At 34.7% G+C, this 21,314-nt stretch overlaps 1 protein-coding gene across 5 annotated transcripts in view; it reads left to right on the top strand.

Moving 5' to 3' along the window:
• The window catches only part of LOC127880245 (uncharacterized), a 189,004-nt gene that overhangs the window by 125,335 nt on the left and 42,355 nt on the right, over positions 1-21,314 (top strand). For all 5 annotated transcript variants that reach the window (XM_052427555.1, XM_052427558.1, XM_052427556.1 and 2 more), the window contains 4 exons: positions 3,584-3,706; positions 4,752-4,872; positions 9,484-9,619; positions 11,816-11,886. In XM_052427555.1, the coding sequence (XP_052283515.1) occupies positions 3,584-3,706; positions 4,752-4,872; positions 9,484-9,619; positions 11,816-11,886 (451 nt within the window). The remainder of the gene's footprint in view (positions 1-3,583; positions 3,707-4,751; positions 4,873-9,483; positions 9,620-11,815; positions 11,887-21,314) is intronic.

The raw sequence follows: 21,314 nt of genomic DNA, 5'->3' as shown, positions 1-21,314 counted from the left end.
GAAACAACCTGTCTTGATTGAGCAATATTTATTTTAGATAATTTACTTATAAATAATAGTATTAACAAGAATTTGTCTGTTGGGCATTGTCAACATTTAACTTGTTGTCACTCTGAAGGTCACATTTTTACCCAATCTTGGTGAAACTTGGTCTGAACATTTGCCCCAATTATCTATCACATAAGTTTGAAACATGGTCATGTTGGGACAAATTTAAGGCAGATTTTTAAAAAGCTAGTAATTACTAGAGGCCACATTTAATTCCCAATCTTCATGAAAAGTGGTCAGAACATTTCTCAGAATTTATATCAAGGCAAAGTTCTTAACTGTTTAAGTTGGGATGAAAAAAAATGAATACTAGGTTAGATTTTAGGAAAAGTTTGTGAACACTTTACAGTGTTTTTTTCATTCAAATTTGGGTCCTTTTTGGGGGCCCATTCCCAATGGAAAAAAGTATATATTTTTCCCAAATGCGACCTAAACATTCCCAATTCAAGATTTTTACACACACACAATTGTTTCAATAAGTCTCAACATTTTATTAATCTCAAGTCCAGCTCTATAAGTAAAAACCTTACAAAAAATGAACAATATTAATTTCCCAAATTTAGTCAAAATGACTCGAATTTGTCCAAATCAAAGGGACCTGGCCCCATTCCCCCAAAAACACTGCTTTAAAAGTGATGTTTGTACATTCTTCATGAAACTTGCTCTAAACATTTATTTCAATCATTTCACTGTTTCACTCCAGTTTTTTTTAGTACACTTCAACACCGTTATTTCGAACACCGATAAGCCGAAGTCACCGTTATTTCGAAGTATTATTCGGGTCCCGATTTTGGTTCTTCTTTGTTTAATGTAAAATTTCATTGTTAATCCGAACTTCGTTAAACCGAAGAAATCGTTATTTCGAAGTGATTCAGTCGGTCCCAACACTATAATTCGCACCTTATTATCAATCGTTAATCCGAAGTCAAAACTGCAAAATACTGAGCGTATTTTCACACCTTGTCGTGGCGCGTCAAAAGCAGATAATTACACCTTTGTCGTCTGTGCGAAAGCTGGTGTTCAGAGAGACATTGGGTATTGGTAAAAAAAAGTTAATTCATTTCCGAAAATGTATTCATATGTTTGTATGTCTGATAATTTGTGCTATTCGTTATATTTTATATGTTCTGTAATTAGACAAAAATAAAAACAAGAACAAGAATCTTTTTATTCCTCCGTTTGTTACAAGTGGAAATCTTTTGCTATATGACTAGTTTACGCTTTTAAGTTAGCAACGTTCTATTTTAACAGAATCAAAAAAGTCTTCTGTCAAATGTTTATTTCGAATTATCGTTAATCCGAAGTTTTTTTAACGGTCCCGACGACTTCGAAATAACGGTGTTGAAGTGTAAGTCATTTGTAAAACACTACCTGTTTAGAACAGTTTAGTTTCTTAGGGTCTGAGGTGGGTGACCAAGGGCCAAAGAACTTTATAATGAATATAACCTTGTTGAATGTTTGCCTGTTGTTTAAAATCACTGTCATTATAACCACTGCTGTTTCTCTGCAATCCTAAGTTTTGTGTTTGAACCTTGCACTCATTGTTTGTATTTTGCTCTTAAATCTTTGTTTCACCCTTTACCAATCCAGACATTTTGCTATCCCCAAATCTAGATCAGTTTGGCTGTTTGAAGACTTTGCAGTTTGCCAGTATTTTAACTTTAAAGACCTCAATATTTGAGAGGCATTTGTTAATGAAAACTTCCTTTTTTGTTATGCACTATCATCAATGGACAGTGTCTAGTCCACATTTTGCATGCTAATGTATTTGATTCAGGACTTCTTCAACGATATACCTTGTTGACAGTTTCATTTTTTGTCAAATAAAAAAATCATTATGTATTGTAATTAAAAAACACACAATATTCTAACTTTCACATAACTCAGTCAGAGTAGTAAACAGATTTTTTTTATGGGATATTGTATGTAAGTGGAGGCCAGCTGTCATATTTGTTCTCACGATTATGCATTTTTTTAACTCACCTAAGCACAATTTGCTGATGGTGAGCTTTTGATGATCGCCTTTTGTCAGTCTTGCATCGTCTGTCCTCCATCCTGCCTCGTCTACATTTACCTTGTAGACACATTAATTATCCAGTCTTCATGAAACTTGGTCAGAACATGTGTCCCAATGATATCTTGGATGAGTCCGAAAAAGGTTGCGGTTGGTTGAAAAACATGGCTGCTAGCGTGCGTGGCAGTTTTACTTATATGGCTAAAGTAACACTCTAGAAGTCATCTTTATTTTTCAATCTTCATCAAACATTCGTTCTAATGATATCTTTAATGAGTTAAAAGATGGTTTTGGAGTGTTGAAAGACATGGTCACCAGGGGCCAGGTCATATTTGCTTAAATGGCTATAGTAAAATCTTGTTAACATTTTTAGTCCAATCTGCATGAACCTTGGTGGTAACATTTGTTTCAATGATTTCTGGGCTGAGTTTGAAAATGGTTACAGTCCATTGAAAATCATGGCCACCTGGGGGTGGGGCATTTTTAATTATATGACTATCGTAAAACCTTGTTAACAATCTAGTCTAAAACATAGCTTTGTTACAATCGGTAACAAATGTCTATTTTAAGCAACACACACACACAACTACTTATGATGCATATATTTATATATCTGCTAAAGCAACAACAAACCTTTTCTTTTCACAAAACAACATGAACAACCCTTACTTAGCATTTATACTACTCAGGTGAGCAACCAGGGCCGAAATGGCTCTCTTGTTTAGGAATTTTGTTTTGGCTGGTGAAAATGTTTCCTTTTTTTGCAGTAAATGATTTTTCTGGTTGATTATTAAATATCAAACAATACACAAATCTTTGAAGAAGTCTCATTAAAACTAGCATGCCTTGTTTCATCAAATATCTGTGGCCCATGGTAGTATGTCATGCTAGTTCTTTTGTGATTGTTTCATTTTAAAATGTTATTTTCGAATTGCATATCTATTAACATAAGATTGTTAATATTGCTATGTTAACCAACATACAAAGTTAAATGTGTATTTGTCATTTCATGCTTTTTTACGTATTTATGCTTCTCTGACGCTTTCATAGTATTCTTCTTTCTTAAAAGACCTATGAGAAAGTGGTTTCTGGCATCTAAAACATAAATAATAACTTATTATCTAGCAACACATTTTCAAATTTTAGAAAACATTAACTCCCATGTTTTCAGAGGCAAGACAACCAACAAATCAGATGTTAAGTAAAGACAATACATTCCAACAACAATACTACAATTATGTTAGATTGTCTTCAATAAAATACAATCAATTTGGTTAGTTGTTATAAGTATTTGCTGAATATTTTTTTGCGTTTTATGTCTGAGCATCAGGAAAATACTTTTATGATGGCATACTTTGTATTATTATATGAAAATTTAGATCATTTTACAAAAAAATAGAAGAAAAAAGTGGGTGCCTACATCTGAAAATACTATGGATGGTGTCAGCATATTATATGAATACACGCCTTGCTAACACTTTGCACACATTTGTATGTGTACAGTTATATATTGCTTTCTAGTGCACAATTTCACAATGGAGGGAAAATACCAGAGGAGGATTATGATAACCCAGATCGCCATCCAAATAGCCTGTCTCACAAAAAACAAAAACCAGAGATAACTCTCTTAGATTTTTTAAATGAGTAAGTGTTCAAGGTCTTGTATGCTTTTGGAAAATTGATGCATTTTGGCGTGCTACTTATTAACATTGTGTATGTTTTTATTATTAATTGTCAATGGATATTCTGATTTCACGCTTTTTGATTGTTAATTATTATGGAATTTACTGTATAATGTCCTCAAATTGTGGGAGTCAATAAGACTTTTTGTCCATCTTTCCTTAAAAACATCCTCTTGAATTTTTTTGGTTTTGTTCAATTTTTAAGCGGTAGAACATTCAAAGGATTTTTTAATGCAAACACAATCTTTTGACAGAATTATAATATTTCCTGTTTAGGATATATAATAATACTATCTGAAATTGTGTGCACACAGTTCTCGTATAATATTCTCAGTGACATTCTCATTAGATGAGAACCTTACCACCTATTCAGCTGATTGTCAAGGAAGAAATTTTGGCTGTGAACTATTTTAGAACAATTACTCTATTACTCTATTATAAGAATATAATTTAAAAAATGTGTTAGTTTAACCCTGTAGTTTCGGTTAATCCTAGCTGTATTTAGAAATAACATTATAAATTTTATATAAATACATTTTTATACATTGTACCACATAACCAAAAATCTTGCCAGTTCCTCATTCTATAATCTACTTACTGTTACAACTAACTAAATATTACTTAATATTATTAGCTAATCCGTATCATACTTATCCCATACCGTGTGATTCAAAGTCAGCAAGTTAATTATGGATGAAAATGTAGCTCATTCCCCATATTTCTACCCTGTATGGTCAGGGTCGGTCAGAAGCTATTAAAGAAACATATCCTGATGGTTTCCAGCCTTTTCCCATCATTGATGTAATAACAGGACCTAATTTAGTTGAGCTCTTGTATATTTTTATGACTTCAGGGAATGTTCAATTTAAAAGAATTTCTTACCCAATAAAACGTGACCCACTTTATAATCTCATATAAAAAAATACACTCACATAACTTTTTGTAGCCAATAAAGAATACTGTAGTTATCTTGTTTGAGCTTAGATAAATAAATATTTATGTTTCAGTTCTTCCAATTTCACCGATTCCACCATTTCTCTGTCACAAAAAACCAAAGAGAAGGATGAGAAGAAGCGGAAGGGGGGCGTGTTCTCTCGTTTCAATAGCTACAGATCAAAAACTAAAAAGGTCAGCAGGTCATTATGTATACTGTGTTAAACCTTTCCCCCATAAAAAGCAAAGTGAAAAAGGCAATGTGCAAACAGCATAAAACCAGAACAGCCTGCGAGTAACTTGCAGTCTGTTCAGGTCTTATGCTGTTTGCTGCTCATCAGTAACTAAGGATTGGTGATGAAGCCTTTAAAACTTGAATTAAGTAAGAAAGGTGTTCAATTAAATGTAACTTTCTAAGAGACTACTCATATGTGAAAATACGTTTCTAAGTGGTAAAGGGTAAACAAATGAAAATGTTTGTAGTTCAGTTGCATTAAAAAGCTTTACCCTTATAGAGACACATGTTATCAAGTCATTTTCCTGGGAAGAAGTATTACTTTGGGCCATCTGGTTCTGAGAAAGCTTCCTGAGTGGGGTGGACACTACAGGACTGTGTTGTCTTATATTGGATTTTGTAAAATGCATTGACATGGGGAATGAATTGTCAATGTAAGTTTAACGCTCTGTTTGGAACCCACATTTCTGCATGTGAATGACGGCGTTATATAATCCGAATCATGAACGCCAAAGCACTATACTGCCTTGTGCTTCTAACACCCTTAGTTTTTATCAGCACTGATAAGGCATGTGGCAGGTGTACTGAAAGGAAAACTGGTGTTTGTAAGTATTAACAGTGTTATTTTATGGATGAATTTGGTGTGAAAATGTGCCCAATTCCCAATCTCAAGAAATATATATTTTTCATATATAACTCAGTCTACCTAAAATTCGAAATTTAACATTTCCAAAAATATATCATATTTATATATTTTTTTAATGCAACATTTATTCCTTTCCCTATTTACAAATTCAGCTGTATAAGTTGAGTACATAATTATATATACACTAAAAACACTGAATACTGAAACTCTGATTTTTCGTGGTTTGTGGCGTCCAAAGATTGCGACATATCTGGCGCCGGATAAGCATATTGGTAATTTCAAAACACGCTATTAACCTACATTATTTTCTTATGTCATAATTTATGTCATAAATTGGTGTAACATAAAACATTCGGCAGCTTTAGCACTGTTTGGCTGATATGATTACCAAGAAGAAAGAGATTGACAGCTGGCATCATGTCAGTTCAAAGTAAATTCAATATAGAGAATGTTGTCAAAGGTGACATGCGAAATGACCTTTGATGTTGGGCAATTGGGCCTATTGTTTATTGCAATTAACAAGTGTGAATGTGATGCACAATGAAGACAAACAATTGGGACCAAACTGGATTTATGAATGTCGGATGAAGGGAGTGAAAAAAAATGGGTTCACTGCGGATTCATGGTATACTGGACATCGCGAAATAAAGGAACGTGATCCGTGATATAACGAAATTGCAGTGTAATTCTACATTTTAAATTAATAAATTGATAGCACAATTTTTTTTCCCTTTACCACTAAGTTACGTATTTTGACACATTTGTAGTCCCTTAGAATATTAAAATTAATTGAAGACCTTTCTTACTAGATTCAAGTTTTAAAGGCTTCTTTTCAAACCCTTAGATTCTGATGAGCAGCAAACAGCATAAAACCTGAACAGACTGCGAGTTACTCACAGGCTGTTCTGGTTTTATGCTGTTTGCACATTTCACTTTGCTTCTGGGAAATGGCTAAGTAAAAATTTGGCAATTTTCCCCTATCTGACGGGCCCTGGACCCATTCCCAAAATGATGAACAATACACTGTTGTACATGTATGTGTTGAAAGTGTTTATGTTTACAGCATTGTAATTTCTTATCTTCAACACTGTTTTTGTCCTTATTTTGAAGATCTTGAATAAAGTTGCACATGTTAATTGATTTCCCAGTAAGAACGAACAGGCTCATATTTGTTAATCATGCTAGATTAATTTTTTATTTTCTGGTTCCTTTATGTTTGACTTATAATGATTCTCAGATCTGCTTTTATGTTGCATATTGAAGTGATATATAGTGTAGGTTGTCAAGGTTAATAACATGTTTTGCAGTGCCAAGTATTTATCTCTGTTCCACTACAGTAGAAATAATGCTATAAAATACATACCACTGTTTGGGTTTCTCCAAAATCATCTATTTTTATCAACTGGTGTCTGAAAATTGTTCTCGTAAATTTTTTGCAGTGTTTCGATAAGCAAGTAATCTGCACAATCATTTAAATAAATGTTATTTTTATCATACAGATACCATGTTTTACAGAAGTAAATTGTCAGGATAGTATTATCAAATATGTTATCTATCTTGTCGTATTCTTTGTGTTTTATTCAATAATTGTTTATATAAAAATGTGGCCAACTCCGTCTGTAGTTATTTTCTTTATGTATTCCCTTAAAGATATAAAAAGATATCTCTCATTAATGTCAATATTTAAGATATAGCATTGATTTATTCTCTGCCATGGTTCATAGCTGGACAAAAACCCTTAAGAAAACATCAGCAACAAAAAAATTAATTTGTTTCTTAGTTGGCTATATTTTTAGCTCACCTGTCACGAAGTGACATGGTGAGCTTATGTGACCGTGTGATGTCTGGCGTCTGTATGTGCATGCGTGCGTGTGTCCGTCAACAATTTGCTTGTGTAGACAGTAGAGGTCACAGTTTTTATCCAATCTCTATGAAATTTGGTCAGAATGTTTATCTTGATGAAATCTGAGTTGGAATTGTATTTGGGTCATCTGGGGTCAAAAACTTGGTCACATAATAGGTTAAATAATAGAAAAACCTTGTGTAGACAATAGAGGTCGCAGTTTTCATCCAATCTTTATGAAATTTGGTCAGAATGTTTATCTTGATGAAATCTGGCTTGGGATTGTATTTGGGTCATCTGAGGTCAAAAACTAGGTCACTAGGTCAAATAATTGAAAAATCATCAACAATTTGTTTGTGTAGACAGTAGAGGTCACAGTTTTCATCCAATGTTTATGAAATTTGGTCAGAATGTTTATCTTGATAAAATCTGGGTTGGGATTGTATTTGGGTCATCTGGGGTCAAAAACTAGGTCACTAGGTCAAACACTAGGTCAAATAATAGAAAAACCTTGTGTAGACAATAGAGGTTGCAGTTTTCATCAAATCTTTATGAAATTTGGTCAGAATGTTTATCTTGATGAAATCTGGCTTGGGAATGTATTAGGGTAATCTGGGGTCAAAAACTAGGTCACTCGGTCAAAAACTAGGTCAAATAATAGAAAAACAATAGAGGTTGCAGTTTTCATCCAATCTTTATGAAATTTGGTCAGAATGTTTATCTTGATGAAATCTGGGTTGGGATTGTATTATGGTCATCTGAGGTCAAAAACTAGGTCACTAGGTCAAATTATAGAAAAAAAACGTCCACAATTTGTTTGTGTAGACAGTAGAGGTCACAGTTTTCATCCAATCTTTATGAAATTTGGCCAGAATGTTAATCTTGATGAAATCTGGGTTGGGATTGTCTTTGGGTCATGTGGGGTCAAAAACTAGGACACTAGGTCAAAAACTAGGTCAAATAATAGAAAAATCTTGTGTAGACAATAGAGGTCACAGTTTTCATCCAATCTTTATAAAAATTGATCAGAATGTTTATCTTGATGAAATCTGTGTTGGGATTGTATTTGGGTCACCTTGGGTCAAAAACCAGGGTCTATAGGTCAAATGTTAGAAAAACCTTGTGTAGACAATAGAGGTCACAGTTTTCATCCAATCTTTATGAAATTTGGTCAGAATGTTTATCTTGATGAAAACTGGGTTGGGATTGTATTTGGTTAGTCTGGTGAGCGATTCAGGGCCTTCATGGCCCTCTTGTTTCTTGACTGATAATTTGCCAATCTATTGTGGCTGTTGGAATTAACCTAGTTCTGTATGTTAGGAATCAAATGGTCTGACACTAACTTGGCACAGATTTGTTGGTTGCAGTGACATCATATCTTGGTGTATATATGTCATTTGAGGGATCCAGGAGTTGGTGTTTGTGACAGCCAGCCATGTTCTCTTACACAGAACAGGTTTTTGTTGTTAGTTGTGGTTTATGTGCGTAAACACTAGTGACACTTGATAGACGAGTTTTCCAAAGGTTAAACTGACTAAGGCCTTACATGTTTTACCAACTCTGCAGATGGTTCTTAGATCATGGGAAAATTATCGACATCCCACACATTATTTTCCTATTCCTGACAGCAATGCAAATTTAGATTTACAAGTCTGGCAATATATTTGAGCCGGGCTCTGTGAAAATTGGGTTTGATGCGTGTGCGTAAAGTGCCATCCCAGATAAGCCTGTGCAGTTCGCCTCAACTAGATTTTTTAGCAAGAAGAGATTCTGTTGGAAAAAATTTATCATAAAAGCTGAAATTTCCCCTTTTCACAAAGCACGACACATTTAATATTTACACGATAAGTTTGTTTGTTATTCATTCACTATATAGGTATGTTTGCAATTTTGAAATAATACTTATGATGTATTTTTTCAGTTTTACAGTTTGCTTCTGAAATCTGTGTATTAATAAATCAATTAAATTTTCAGGGTATTCAGCAGAAGGGAAATCATATTTACTAGCTCAAGGCCCTTCATTTAAGGTTATAAGATACAACAGTACAAAAACCTCAATACTTCAATGCTTGATATTTACAGAATAAAGATAAAGAAGGTAAAGAAAACAAGAACCGTTCGTCCCAACATCGGTTTGTGAGTGTCAGCTTCAGCAATGCCACAAGATGCGACGTCTGCCACAAAGTTCTCAACAACAAGCCTGCCCTTCGATGCCAAAGTATGGGTTCTTAACTTAATGAGCAATGGTGTATTGTGTGGTTTTTTCCAGCCTTTTTTAGGTCTAAATAGTGCCACAAAGACCAAAGCAAATTGTACCCGTTTTCTTTTCAATTTTGATCCAAACTGTTATAATTGCAAGCAAATTGAAGTTTGACAATGTCTTTGGAATGTCTTTTTAAGTATTTTTTGGGGGGGAGCATATAGTCGCTGCTTCGTCTGTCCGTGTGTCCGTCCGTCCGTGCACAATTTTTGTCCGGGCTATTTCTCAGCAACTAATGACCGGAATTCAATGAAACTTTATGGGAAGCTTCACTACCAAGAGGAGATGTGCATATTATCAGCGGGTTCTGGTCGGATGATTTTTCACAGAGTTAGGGCCCTTTGAAATTTTCCATTACCTGTACATATAGTGCACTTCTTGTCCGGGCTATTTCTCAGCAACTAATGACCGGAATTCAATGAAACTTAATGGGAAGCTTCACTACCAAGAGATGTGCATATTATCAGCCGGTTCTCATCGGATGATTTTTCACAGAGTTATGGCCTTTTGAAATTTTCCATTGTACATAAAGTGCAATTCTTGTCCGAGCTACTTCTCAGCAACTTATTACGGGAATTCAATGAAACTTTATGGGAAGCTTCACTACCAACAGGAGATGTGCATATTATCAGCTGGTTATGGTTGGATGATTTTTTACAGAGTTATGGCCCTTTGAAATTTTCTATAAACTGTACATATAGTGCAATTCTTGTCTGAGCTATTTCTCCCCAACTACTGACTGGAATTCAATGAAGCTTTATGGGAAGCTTAACTACCTTGAGGAGATGCGCATGTTATTTGTGGGTTCTGGTTAGATGATTTATTAAGAGAGTTATGGCCCTTTGAAATTTTTTAATTGCTAAACCATCCATCGTATTATTTTGTCCAAAGTTATGCCACGCAAAACGTTTCCTTTTATCTGAATATATAGTGCAATATTGTGACCAAAAAAATCTTTGGGGAGCATCACCCGTCTCCGATGTTTTCTTGTTTGTTTACCTTTACACAATTTGCTAATTTTGATAATGGGGTGTTGTGTGCTGTCAACATTTGCCTTGTGAACACTCAAAAGGAAGCATAAAATCATGAAACTTGGTAAGAATATTTTGAATTATATCTTGGGCAAGTCCCAAACTAATTTCTGGGACACTTGGTGAAATTCATGAAAACGTATGTGAATACTTCAGAGGCAACAGTATTGCCAAATCTTAAAAAGTTTGGTCCATTGGTCAAATTAAAGAAAAAGCGTTTGTTTTATCTAGATGCCACATATATGGCCCAATCTTTATGAGGAAATTTGGTCTGAACAATTTCCCCAATGATATCTAAGCAAAGTTTTAAATTTGGTCATGTGGGGTCAAAACTAGGTCACAATGTCAAGTTAAAGAAAAAGTATGTGAACTCTCTTAGAGTTAAACATTTACCCAATCTTATTGACATTTAGTCTGAACAGTTGTCCCAATGATATCTATGCCTAGTTTGAAACTTGATTGTGTGGGGTCAAAAACTAGGTCACTTATTCAAACTTAAGTAAAAAAACTTGTGATTACCCTAGAAACCACTTTTTTTTTATGTTTCTTTGTTAAACTTCGTGAGAATAATTGTCTCAATTATGTCTCAGATGAGTAAAAAACGGGGTCATGTGGGGTGAAAAAACAAGGCCACTAGGGCTTAAAAAAAGAACTTGTGAAAACTCTTGACGCCACTTTTTCTGCAATTTTCATAAAGCGTGCTCTTAACAATTATTTTAAGTCATGAGTCGAGGCACTTTTCCTTATTTGACTTAAGTAAAACCATTTCAAAACCTAGCAGTCACACTTTTTGTACCCTCTCTCCGTGAAAATTGCTCAGGATGTATCAAGATTGTATATATCAGGGCCGAGTTTGAAAGTGATTGTGGTTTTTCAAAGACATGGCTGCCAGAAATTGGGGCAGTATTCATTTTAAGTCTGGTGTTATAGCTTGTTAACTTTACCTGCCTTTTCCTTTAGAATAGTAAAGTTGCTTTGGGTCTGGGGTGAACGCCTTTGGCCCTCTTGTTGAATGTAAGTTGTCTTCTCTCTTGCAAAGAATGTTCTGATAATGTTTTATTACTTTATTTATTTGTTGATGTAATTTGTATTCAGTCTTTGGATTTAATTCGTTCAATTTCAGGTTGCGAATTAAATGTTCATGAAAGCTCATGTAAAGAGAACTTAACTCCGTGTGACAAGTCAAGGCTAAAGGTATGTAAAGGTTGTCTCCCTTAGATAAGTACATTTTTATTTAAGGCTTTAAAAAAAGTATTCCGCAAACATGGATTTTATTACTCTATTTAACCAAACCACACCTGTATGCTTAAAAACTAAACACACATAAGATACCTCCTTTAACTTGTCAAACTTGGGTGCGTTATCTATGTGCATGGTTGTTAAACATCAAGGTAAAAGTGTATACATCAGTGTGTTTTGGCACCAACAACTGGTTTATTATCAGCAATTTTTATGTGACCTTTGGGCAATAAAACAGGGTAAATTAATACATTGGATCAAGGCATCCTTGCATAATACAGAACTTCTACATGTATTTGTGATAATCTACAGACATACAGTAAATTTTTAGATCACTTAAGCAGAAGGTGCTCATTGTGAGGTATTGTGGGAACATTTTGTTTGTTGTAAGTAGTCTTCCATGTGTCGTATGTTTACCTTGTCAGCATTCTAGAGGCCACATTCATTTCTCAAGTTTCATGAAACTTGGACACAGTATTTTTCACAATGATATCAGTACCAAATGCGCAAATTGGTCACATAGTCATATAAAAACAAGGTTACTATTTCAACTGAAAGAAAACGCTTGTGAAAGTCACATTTTGTGCCCAATCATCAATGAACTTGGTCAGAATATAAGTCTCAATGATATTTCTGCAGAGTTAAAATATGGTTCTTTTCCTTTGAAAAACATGGAAGCCAGGGGGCAGGGCAGGGCATTTCTCGATAAATTGCAATATTAAATTCTTTTGAACTCTCTAGGGGTCTTATTTAATGCCCAGCCTTCATGAAACTTGGTCAGAAAGTTTGTCCCAATTTTGGCAGAGTTTAACATTGATTCTAGTTTGTTGAAAAACATGGTCAAAAGGGGGTTAGGCAGTTTTTGCTTATTGAAACTTTGTGACCTCTCTGGAAGTTATATTGCTAATTGAAAGTTTGTGATCAATCTGGAAGTCAGATGTTTTGCGCAATCGTCAAGAAACTTGCTGAGATGCTCAGAACACTGTTCTAATAAAATCTCACATGTTTTTTTTTTACCAATATAACCTTACACTTTAAATAGGAATTTTAAGTAAATTAGCTGTATTTTTATGCCCCCCTTCGAAGAAGAGGGGGTATATTGGTTTGCTCATGTCGGTCGGTCGGTAGGTCGGTCGGTCGGTCCGTCCACCAGGTGGTTGTCGTATGATAACTCAAGCACGCTTGGGGCTAGGATCATGAAACTTCATAGGTACATTGATCATGACTCGCAGATGACCCCTATTGATTTTGAGGTCACTAGGTCAAAGGTCAAGGTCACGGTGACCCGAAATAGTAAAATGGTTTCCGGATGATAACTCAAGAACGCATACGCTAAGAATCATGAAACTTCATGGGTAGATTGATCATGACTCGCAGATGACCCCTATTGATTTTGAGGTCACTAGGTCAAAGGTCAAGGTCACTGTGACCCGAAATAGTAAAATGGTTTCCGGATGATAACTCAAGAACGCATACGCCTAGGATCATGAAACTTCATGGGTAGATTGATCATGACTCGCAGATGACCCCTATAAATTTTGAGGTCACTAGGTCAAAGGTCAAGGTCACGGTGACCCGAAATAGTAAAATGGTTTCCGGATGATAACTCAAGAACGCATACGCCTAGGATCATGAAACTTCATGGGTAGATTGATCATGACTCGCAGATGACCCCTATCAATTTTTAGGTCACTAGGTCAAAGGTCAAGGTCACGGTGACCCGAAATAGTAAAATGGTTTCCGGATGATAACTCAAGAACGCATACGCCTAGGATCATGAAACTTCATAGGTAGATCGATCATGACTTGCAGATGACCCCTATTGATTTTGAGGTCACAAGGTCAAAGGTCAAGGTCACAGTGACCCGAAATAGTAAAATGATTTTCGGATGATAACTCAAGAACGCTTTTGCCTAGGATCATGACACTTCATAGGTACATTGATCGTGACTCGCAGATGACCCCTATTGATTTTCAGGTCACTAGGTCAAAGGTCAAGGTCACAGTGACAAAAATCATGCTCACACAATGGCTGCCACTACAATGGACAGCCCATATGGGGGGCAAGCATGTTTTACAAACAGCCCTTGTTTAAATACTATAGTTTCTAAAAAGATGAGTGATGACTTATTTTGTATAAAGCTACATAAAATTAGAATGCTGGAAACTAAATCACTTGTTTACCCTGTGACAGTATTTATTCTGAAATATGTTTGGATTTATAGGACTTGTTCTGGGAAAAAAGAAATGAATATAACCAATTTTGGCTGCAAAATCCCCCAAAAAAATTGTCTGCCGTAACTGAGTTTAAAAATGCTTACAGATATACAGATAAAATATATTCCATTTCAATTTTGTCCTACGCTTTCCAAACATTTACAAGCGTACTGGTGGATCTAAAGCAAAGGCAAGTGTGCTCCAAATTGAAGATAAAGAAAGATCTAAAAACAATAATGTATATCCCGGCGTACACTTTCATTTTTGAACGCTTTTTTTCTTTCTTATTCTGATTGAATCGCCTAAAGCAGGACGTCCTTGCTTGAGCTCTGCTAATTAGTAACGTGATTATTTATGAGAACTACGTTGTGCTTCCAACACTGCCTGAAACCAATCTCGCGTTGGCTCGTAGATATTCAGATATCGTTGCGGAAGTTAAAATGGAATATATTGTCCCACAAAAAAATTAAAACGAGCATTTTGTATCTTGTTAAATCTATGTTACCAGACCACATTGAGCATTGAAATTTTGGCTATTGCTATAAGAGTTTACTTTCTTTTTTATGAGTTAAATTTATTTTACGAAGTAATTTACGAAATATTTGTTGATTCTGAGTGTTTATGGGGCTTTAAAAACATGGCTGCTAGTGGGCGGGCATTTTTCCTATTACAGCTATAGTAACCCCTTGTGAACTCTCTAGAGGCCACATTTATTGCCTAACCTTCATAAATTATTTGCGCCAATGTTAATGATGTCAGATTAGGAACAAGGTCATGTTGGATCAATTACAAGGTACGAGGTCAAACCTAAATAGCTTGCAAAACACTCTTAAAGCCACATTTATTGTCCAATTTTTATAAAGCTTGCTCAGACAATTTGTCCTAATTATGTTTGGGGTGAGTAAAAAATTGGTCAAGAGGGATCAAAAAAATACTTTGTCATAAGGTCAAATTAGAGAATAAGATTGAGTGGAACGTTAGGTTATAAGGTCAAGTTCAAGATTAAGCTTGTGAACACTCTAAAAGTCATATTAATTGCCCTATTTTAAAAAAATTTTAACATGTGTCACTTTGATTCCTCCATAGAACTCAAAGCTGGATTATGTTGGGATCCAAATTATAGAAAAATATTTTGAACACTCTAGAGGCAGCATTTTATTGGCTCAATCTTAATGAAACTTTCTCAAAACATTTGTCCCAATTATATATGGCTTGAGTTTGAAACTAGGTCACATGGTATTAAAAAACTAGGTCAAACGCTTGCAAACACTGAAGGAGCCACTGTTAGTACTCAATCATCATGAAACTTGCTCAGAATGTTTTCTAATGATATCTTTGCCTAATTCTAAATTGGTTCTTGAAACATGACAAAAGCTGATCAGAACAGTTCAGTTGCTTGTGGTGTCTGGTGAGTTAACAAGAACTTTGGCCCTATTGTTCTGCAGTCAGTATGCATAGGTGATCAAATCTGATGCAACATTTCTTTGATAAAGTGTCTTGTATTTAATTAGCATATCATGTTCATCATAAAGCACTCCTAAAAATGTTCTGTCTATGTGAACCTGTACTTAATACCATTTTTATCACAAACAAGATATGGCTTTACAATAATGTGATCCTTTAGAAATTGCCTTGTTCATTGCTGATTAGTGTAACATTACATGTATTCTGCACATATATGTGCAACATCTGCTTGTGTAATCTAATCTTACATTTAGATCCGGCATGGCTGTTGTGAATTTCATGTCGGGTCTGTCTCTGGGAAATCTGGTCTTACTGCATGTACTTAAATAATTGTCCCAGATTAGCCTATGCAGTCCAGCTAATTTACAGTGAGTAGCAAAGAGTTATGAGACAGAGTATTTACTTGGTGCACCAAAAGAAAACTCATGTACGTAATAATTGTAGCAACCTGTATCTTAACTGGTATGGCGATCTTGATTTTTTCTTGCAAATACGCTTGACTTGTATCAAATGCAACTTAAGTTAAGTTGTTTTCTTTCTGTTTTTACAACTCTGGTATAATATTTCTGATGTTTCAGGGTCACCATTTTATGTTGAATGTAATCCGTCTATTTTAATGTTTTTTTTTGTATCTCTGTAATGCAATGTTGGTTGTTGATTTATAAGCAGAATGGTATCACTAACTGAGAGAAAGGAAATTAGAGAGTGTAAATGTTTTCAATGTTGCTAAACACAAAAAATACAAAAAAAACGCCAACCGATTTTACTCTAAATCCGGCTTCATTATATCAGGTGTATCATGTGAAGTAATACTTACATTTTCTCTATTCATCCATTCTGAGGGATGAAAGGATATTGTTTCTATGGTAACCAAAGAGGCTACCGTTAATTTTATGTAGTACTGTGTTATTGTTTCTGTTCTAGCTGCATCACCTGCATGCTAAGTTTACTTAGGAAATAGTTTTTAGATGGCCATTCATTGTTTATCAATCAGACAAAAACCTTTTGTAGTTCTGATGCTGTTATAATGCAAAATAAGTTTTAATCTAACATGATCGTATTTGATGATCAATAATATTTATAACGTTAAAAAGATAACTGTATTTTATTAAGCTCTGTGCAGGAATTCAGGAATATTTTGTTAAAGGGCAATTTTGTGAAGCCAATAAATAATAGGCCAAACTGTCAGAAAGCTAGCTTATGTCTATGGTATAATTACAATCTTAACTCTTTATGGATTATAAATGTTCATAATTATTAGGTATAAAGGGATTGCCTAATCATAAATTATGGGAAATATTTTCACTTTTTTGCACTTGCATTTGATAGGATTTTGTATTTAGCAATAGAAGCACAGTACTGTATCTTTACTTACATTTATTTGAAAGTATTACAGTATTACAAATAGCTGATTGATAATTATTAGTTCATAACAACCACCTGGCTATAAAAGGTATTGTAACAATTTAAACATGTCAGTCTGATTTAGTATGCTAGAGCAAGCTCTTATACTTTAGTTTTGATTGCGCAATAAAAGTGTATGTAGAGTTTAAGATTAAACTAAGATAAGTTCATCTTGCAATGACAATTAGGAGTTCACAGTTCAAGAACAAGTTCACGTGTTTGAGACTTGATGTGATTATGTGACTTTTGTGGGTACATTTATAGGTTTATGGTCAACCACTGTCATTGTAACTCAATTGTATGTTCATGACTGACCCTGACTCTTTAATCTTTGAGGCACATGCTAATGTTTGTTGTACATTAAATAGTCCTTTCATAACCATATAAGACAGGTAATGCTAGAACAATACATGCCAGACGTCCCGATCTCGGCGGGAAAGTCCTGCTTTTGGGCCCTTTGTCCCGGCGTCCCGATATGAGACAATTTGTCCCGACATTCGTTAAAAACGATGTAAGGTCTATATGTTCCCAATAAAATTCGCTATTCAAGCTCTGTTTCGCTAACACTTGTTACCGCTAATCCCTTTATTGCCCCCAATTTACAATCCGATTCTACTTCTCGTGTGTACCAGTGTTGTTTATGACACCCTATCAGCGATTTATCGGCTAATTATTGATTTTATCAGGCATTCACACCATGGTGGTCTTCAAGATAGTGGTCGCTTATTGCTATCGATAGTTGTATAATAATGAAATAAATGTTGAAAATGTATAATGAAATAAATGTTGAAAATGTGTTTGTTTTTGTCTTTGTTTACAACAGTTTACAAAAAAATTGTTTTGTTAAATTAACTCTACGTCATTAATGAGTCTTTTGCATTCAATGTTTAGTTCCAAAATAGCGGGATAATCCGAATGTGCAATATACCAAAATCGCAACAAACAGTCCAATAAGTGATACCCATCCTGTCTAGTGTAATTGGGTGTAATTGTAATAAAAACAACGAGGTGCTATGCATGACAGTTTGACCCTACTCCAATTAAGTTGTTGGCAGTTAAAATGAACACAAAGACGGTTAACTTCCACCAAAAACCTACCTCGGAAATGTGTACGGCCGCGCATTCCGTGTCAAGCTGATGTAACTGTTTGGTAGATAGTTTGCTGTAACTTGTACTTTCAGTGTACTGGATAACCTCCCCTGCGTTAATGTTTGCCATTGAAGTAATATAATGAGTATTGTTGTTGTAATGTTCCAGATTTTGTACTCTAAAAAGATGAATATTATCTTCGTTGTTTGCTATTGTCTTATTAAATAAAACTGTTATTGTTATGTTTTAGATTTCATGCTTCATATCAGATGTTTTATGTCTTGAATAAAAGTATCAAGAGTTTTTGTTAGTACTATACTGACTACAGTAAAGGTGGAATGATAGATCGTTTTAGATGTCCTGCTTTTTGGTCAAATGTCCCGACAATTTTTTATGGAATGTCCCGCTTTGGACCTAAAAAATTCTGGCATGTATGCTAAAACCCATTGAAAAAAGTCTGAAATATTTTCTGATTGACATCTTAACAACAACAACAAAAGCATTGACATGGGTGAAACAATAATGATTTGGTAATTATTCATGGTATGGTTTTAATATGGTAATAGGTAATTGAAAAGTTTATGTACTCATATCAGCTAGTGATATCACTGGGGTCATTAGAATATGTAAACTCTGATCCTACTCTTATATAGTTTAAATCTCTTATGTACATACTGGATTTTTGAACATAAACAAAATTAAATGTATATCTTAGCAGAATTCAGTAAAATATGTTTGAATGCCATTAACATTCATAAAAACAGACGGTCCTTTAATATTAATAAATTATTGTCAATGGACTGGGGTTTTAACCAGTTTGGAAGACAGTTACTTACTTGAGTGACAAAAAGTGGCAAAATGTTAATTCTAATTTCCCCAGCCTTAAAGGGGCCTTTTCACGTTTAAATTGACAAAATTAAAAGAATTGTTTCAAATTTGCAAATTTTCGTTTTAGTTATGACATTTGTGAGAAGACAGTAATACATTTACCATTCTCTAAAATAGCCATTAAATGCATCTTATGATGATTTAAAAACCTGAAAATTATAAAGCGTTGCAACGCGAAACGATTGAATAATTTGGAAAGTTCTGTTGCTGTAGTTATATTTTGTGAAACTATGAGGATTGCTTATGTAAAGTATAAAATACACCCTACATTGTATGAGCACGGATGGCGGAGTGGTCTTAGTGGTAGAATTTTACTCCAGGACTCCAGGGGTCAGTGGTTCGAGCCCTGTTGAGGGTTACATTTTTTCCTTTTTAGCTCACCTGATTGCTCAGGTGAGCTGTTGTGACCGGTCTTTGTCCGTCGTCTGTCCGTCCGTCCATTAACATTTGTTCGTAATCACTCTAGAGGCCACATTTATTGTCCGATCTTCATGAAACTTGGTCAGAAGCTTCGTCCCAATAAAATCTCGGTCGAGTTGAAAACTGGGTCGTGCCGGGTCAAAAACTAGGTCCAAAAAAAGAAAAAACTTGTAAACGCTGTAGAAGTCACATTTCATGCCCAATCTTAATGTAACTTTGTCAAAATGTTTGTCTTAATGATATGTTGGTTGAGTTCAAAAGTGGTTCTGGTCCGTTGAAAAACATGGCCGCCAGTGGGCGGGGCAGTTTTCCTTATTTGGCTATAGAGAAGTTACCTTGTAAACACTCTGGAAGTCACAATTTTTGCCCAATCATCATGAAAGTTGGTCAAAACATTGGTTTTATTGATTTCTCGGACGAGTTCGAAAATGGTCCAGATCGGTAAAAAAACATGGCCGCCAGTTGGCGGGGCATTTTTCTCTATACACTGTAACTCCAATATAACGCGGATGACGGGGTCCAAGCCACACAACAGCATTATAAACGGACAGCGTTGTAAGTTTTGAGCTTATTTATTTATATTGTCATGCTGTGTTGTCATCTGCAAATACATGCATATAAATGGAATTGAACAATAACAGTATATGTACCGCTTTTCTAATGTGCACATTTGTCCGATAATCCAATATAATTACAACATCACTTACGAAAAAATATTGTTAAACATTTATTACAAGAAATATGTTTACGAATTTCGTAAACAAATTCATATGCCTACGCCATTTTTCAGAAAAATAGTACAGTGCATTATGGGACACAGCTTTCATTGGACAAGCGAATTTAAATTTAGATTGAATGCAATACGATACATGTACAAAGTAATGTTTTATTGCGTCATATGCAGCATGTAAAAAACATGCTTTCCGTGGACTTTCTGATAACAGGCAAAAATGTAAGTGAATCTCTGTTAACAATTACACTGTGTTAGCATGTAAATAAATCATCAGGATTTTTTAATTTACTTTTCGTATACGTACTGAAACATTAAACATACACAAAAAACCTTTTTATGTATCAAGCTTGTATAGCATATAATAAACGATAACACACTTACACAGCCATAGTTTATACAATGAAATACAATACACGATAAATATAAAACATAAACAGGTAATCGTTTTAAATAACTTTTATTTGATAATTATTACGCTTGCACTTACCTTATTAAAATTAGCGCACCGAACCGCTCTGATAGGGAATACATGTACTAAACACGGACTCGCGAGTTTTCACACCTTTATTGACATTACACAACAGACTAACACCAATTAGCTGTCGAGTGTCGTTTAACCTCTTATCTATTAAAATCAGTTAAACGAACGGATAAAGCAATCAAGCTGTGATTGCCGATTTCTTTGAATTTTCTGAAAATACAAGTAGTTGCATAACATGGATTTGAATCAGAAATGGAAGGTTGGAGAAAAAACGAGATCCAAGCACCCCCCACGTTATTTTGGACACAGCGTTATAACGGACCGCACTATATTGGAGTTACAGTGTATGTATTAAGTGAAAACATGTCAACACTCCAGAAGTCACATTTTTGGCCCAATTTTCATGAAATTTTGTCAGAACTTTTGTTTCCTAGATACATGAGTTAAGTTTGAAAATGGTTCAAACATGGGTGCCAGGGGAAGGGCGCAGTTTTCCTTATATTTATATAGTAAAAAGGCTTGTAAACAATCATGAATTAAGGTCATGTAACATGCGAGACAACTCTTCTAAATATTGCATTTAAGTTTACAGTAGTTACTCCCCTTTGATTATTAATGTTTTCATAGTAATACAGTGTAGATTTGTGTATCATTTATGTGTTAATTGTTATTCGAGGTTGGATGTTT

Source organism: Dreissena polymorpha, chromosome 4 (assembly GCF_020536995.1).
Source record: "Dreissena polymorpha isolate Duluth1 chromosome 4, UMN_Dpol_1.0, whole genome shotgun sequence".
NCBI lineage: Eukaryota > Metazoa > Mollusca > Bivalvia > Myida > Dreissenidae > Dreissena > Dreissena polymorpha.
The sequence above is the reverse complement of the archived record's forward strand: the minus strand, read 5'-3'. Positions and strand labels throughout refer to the sequence as shown.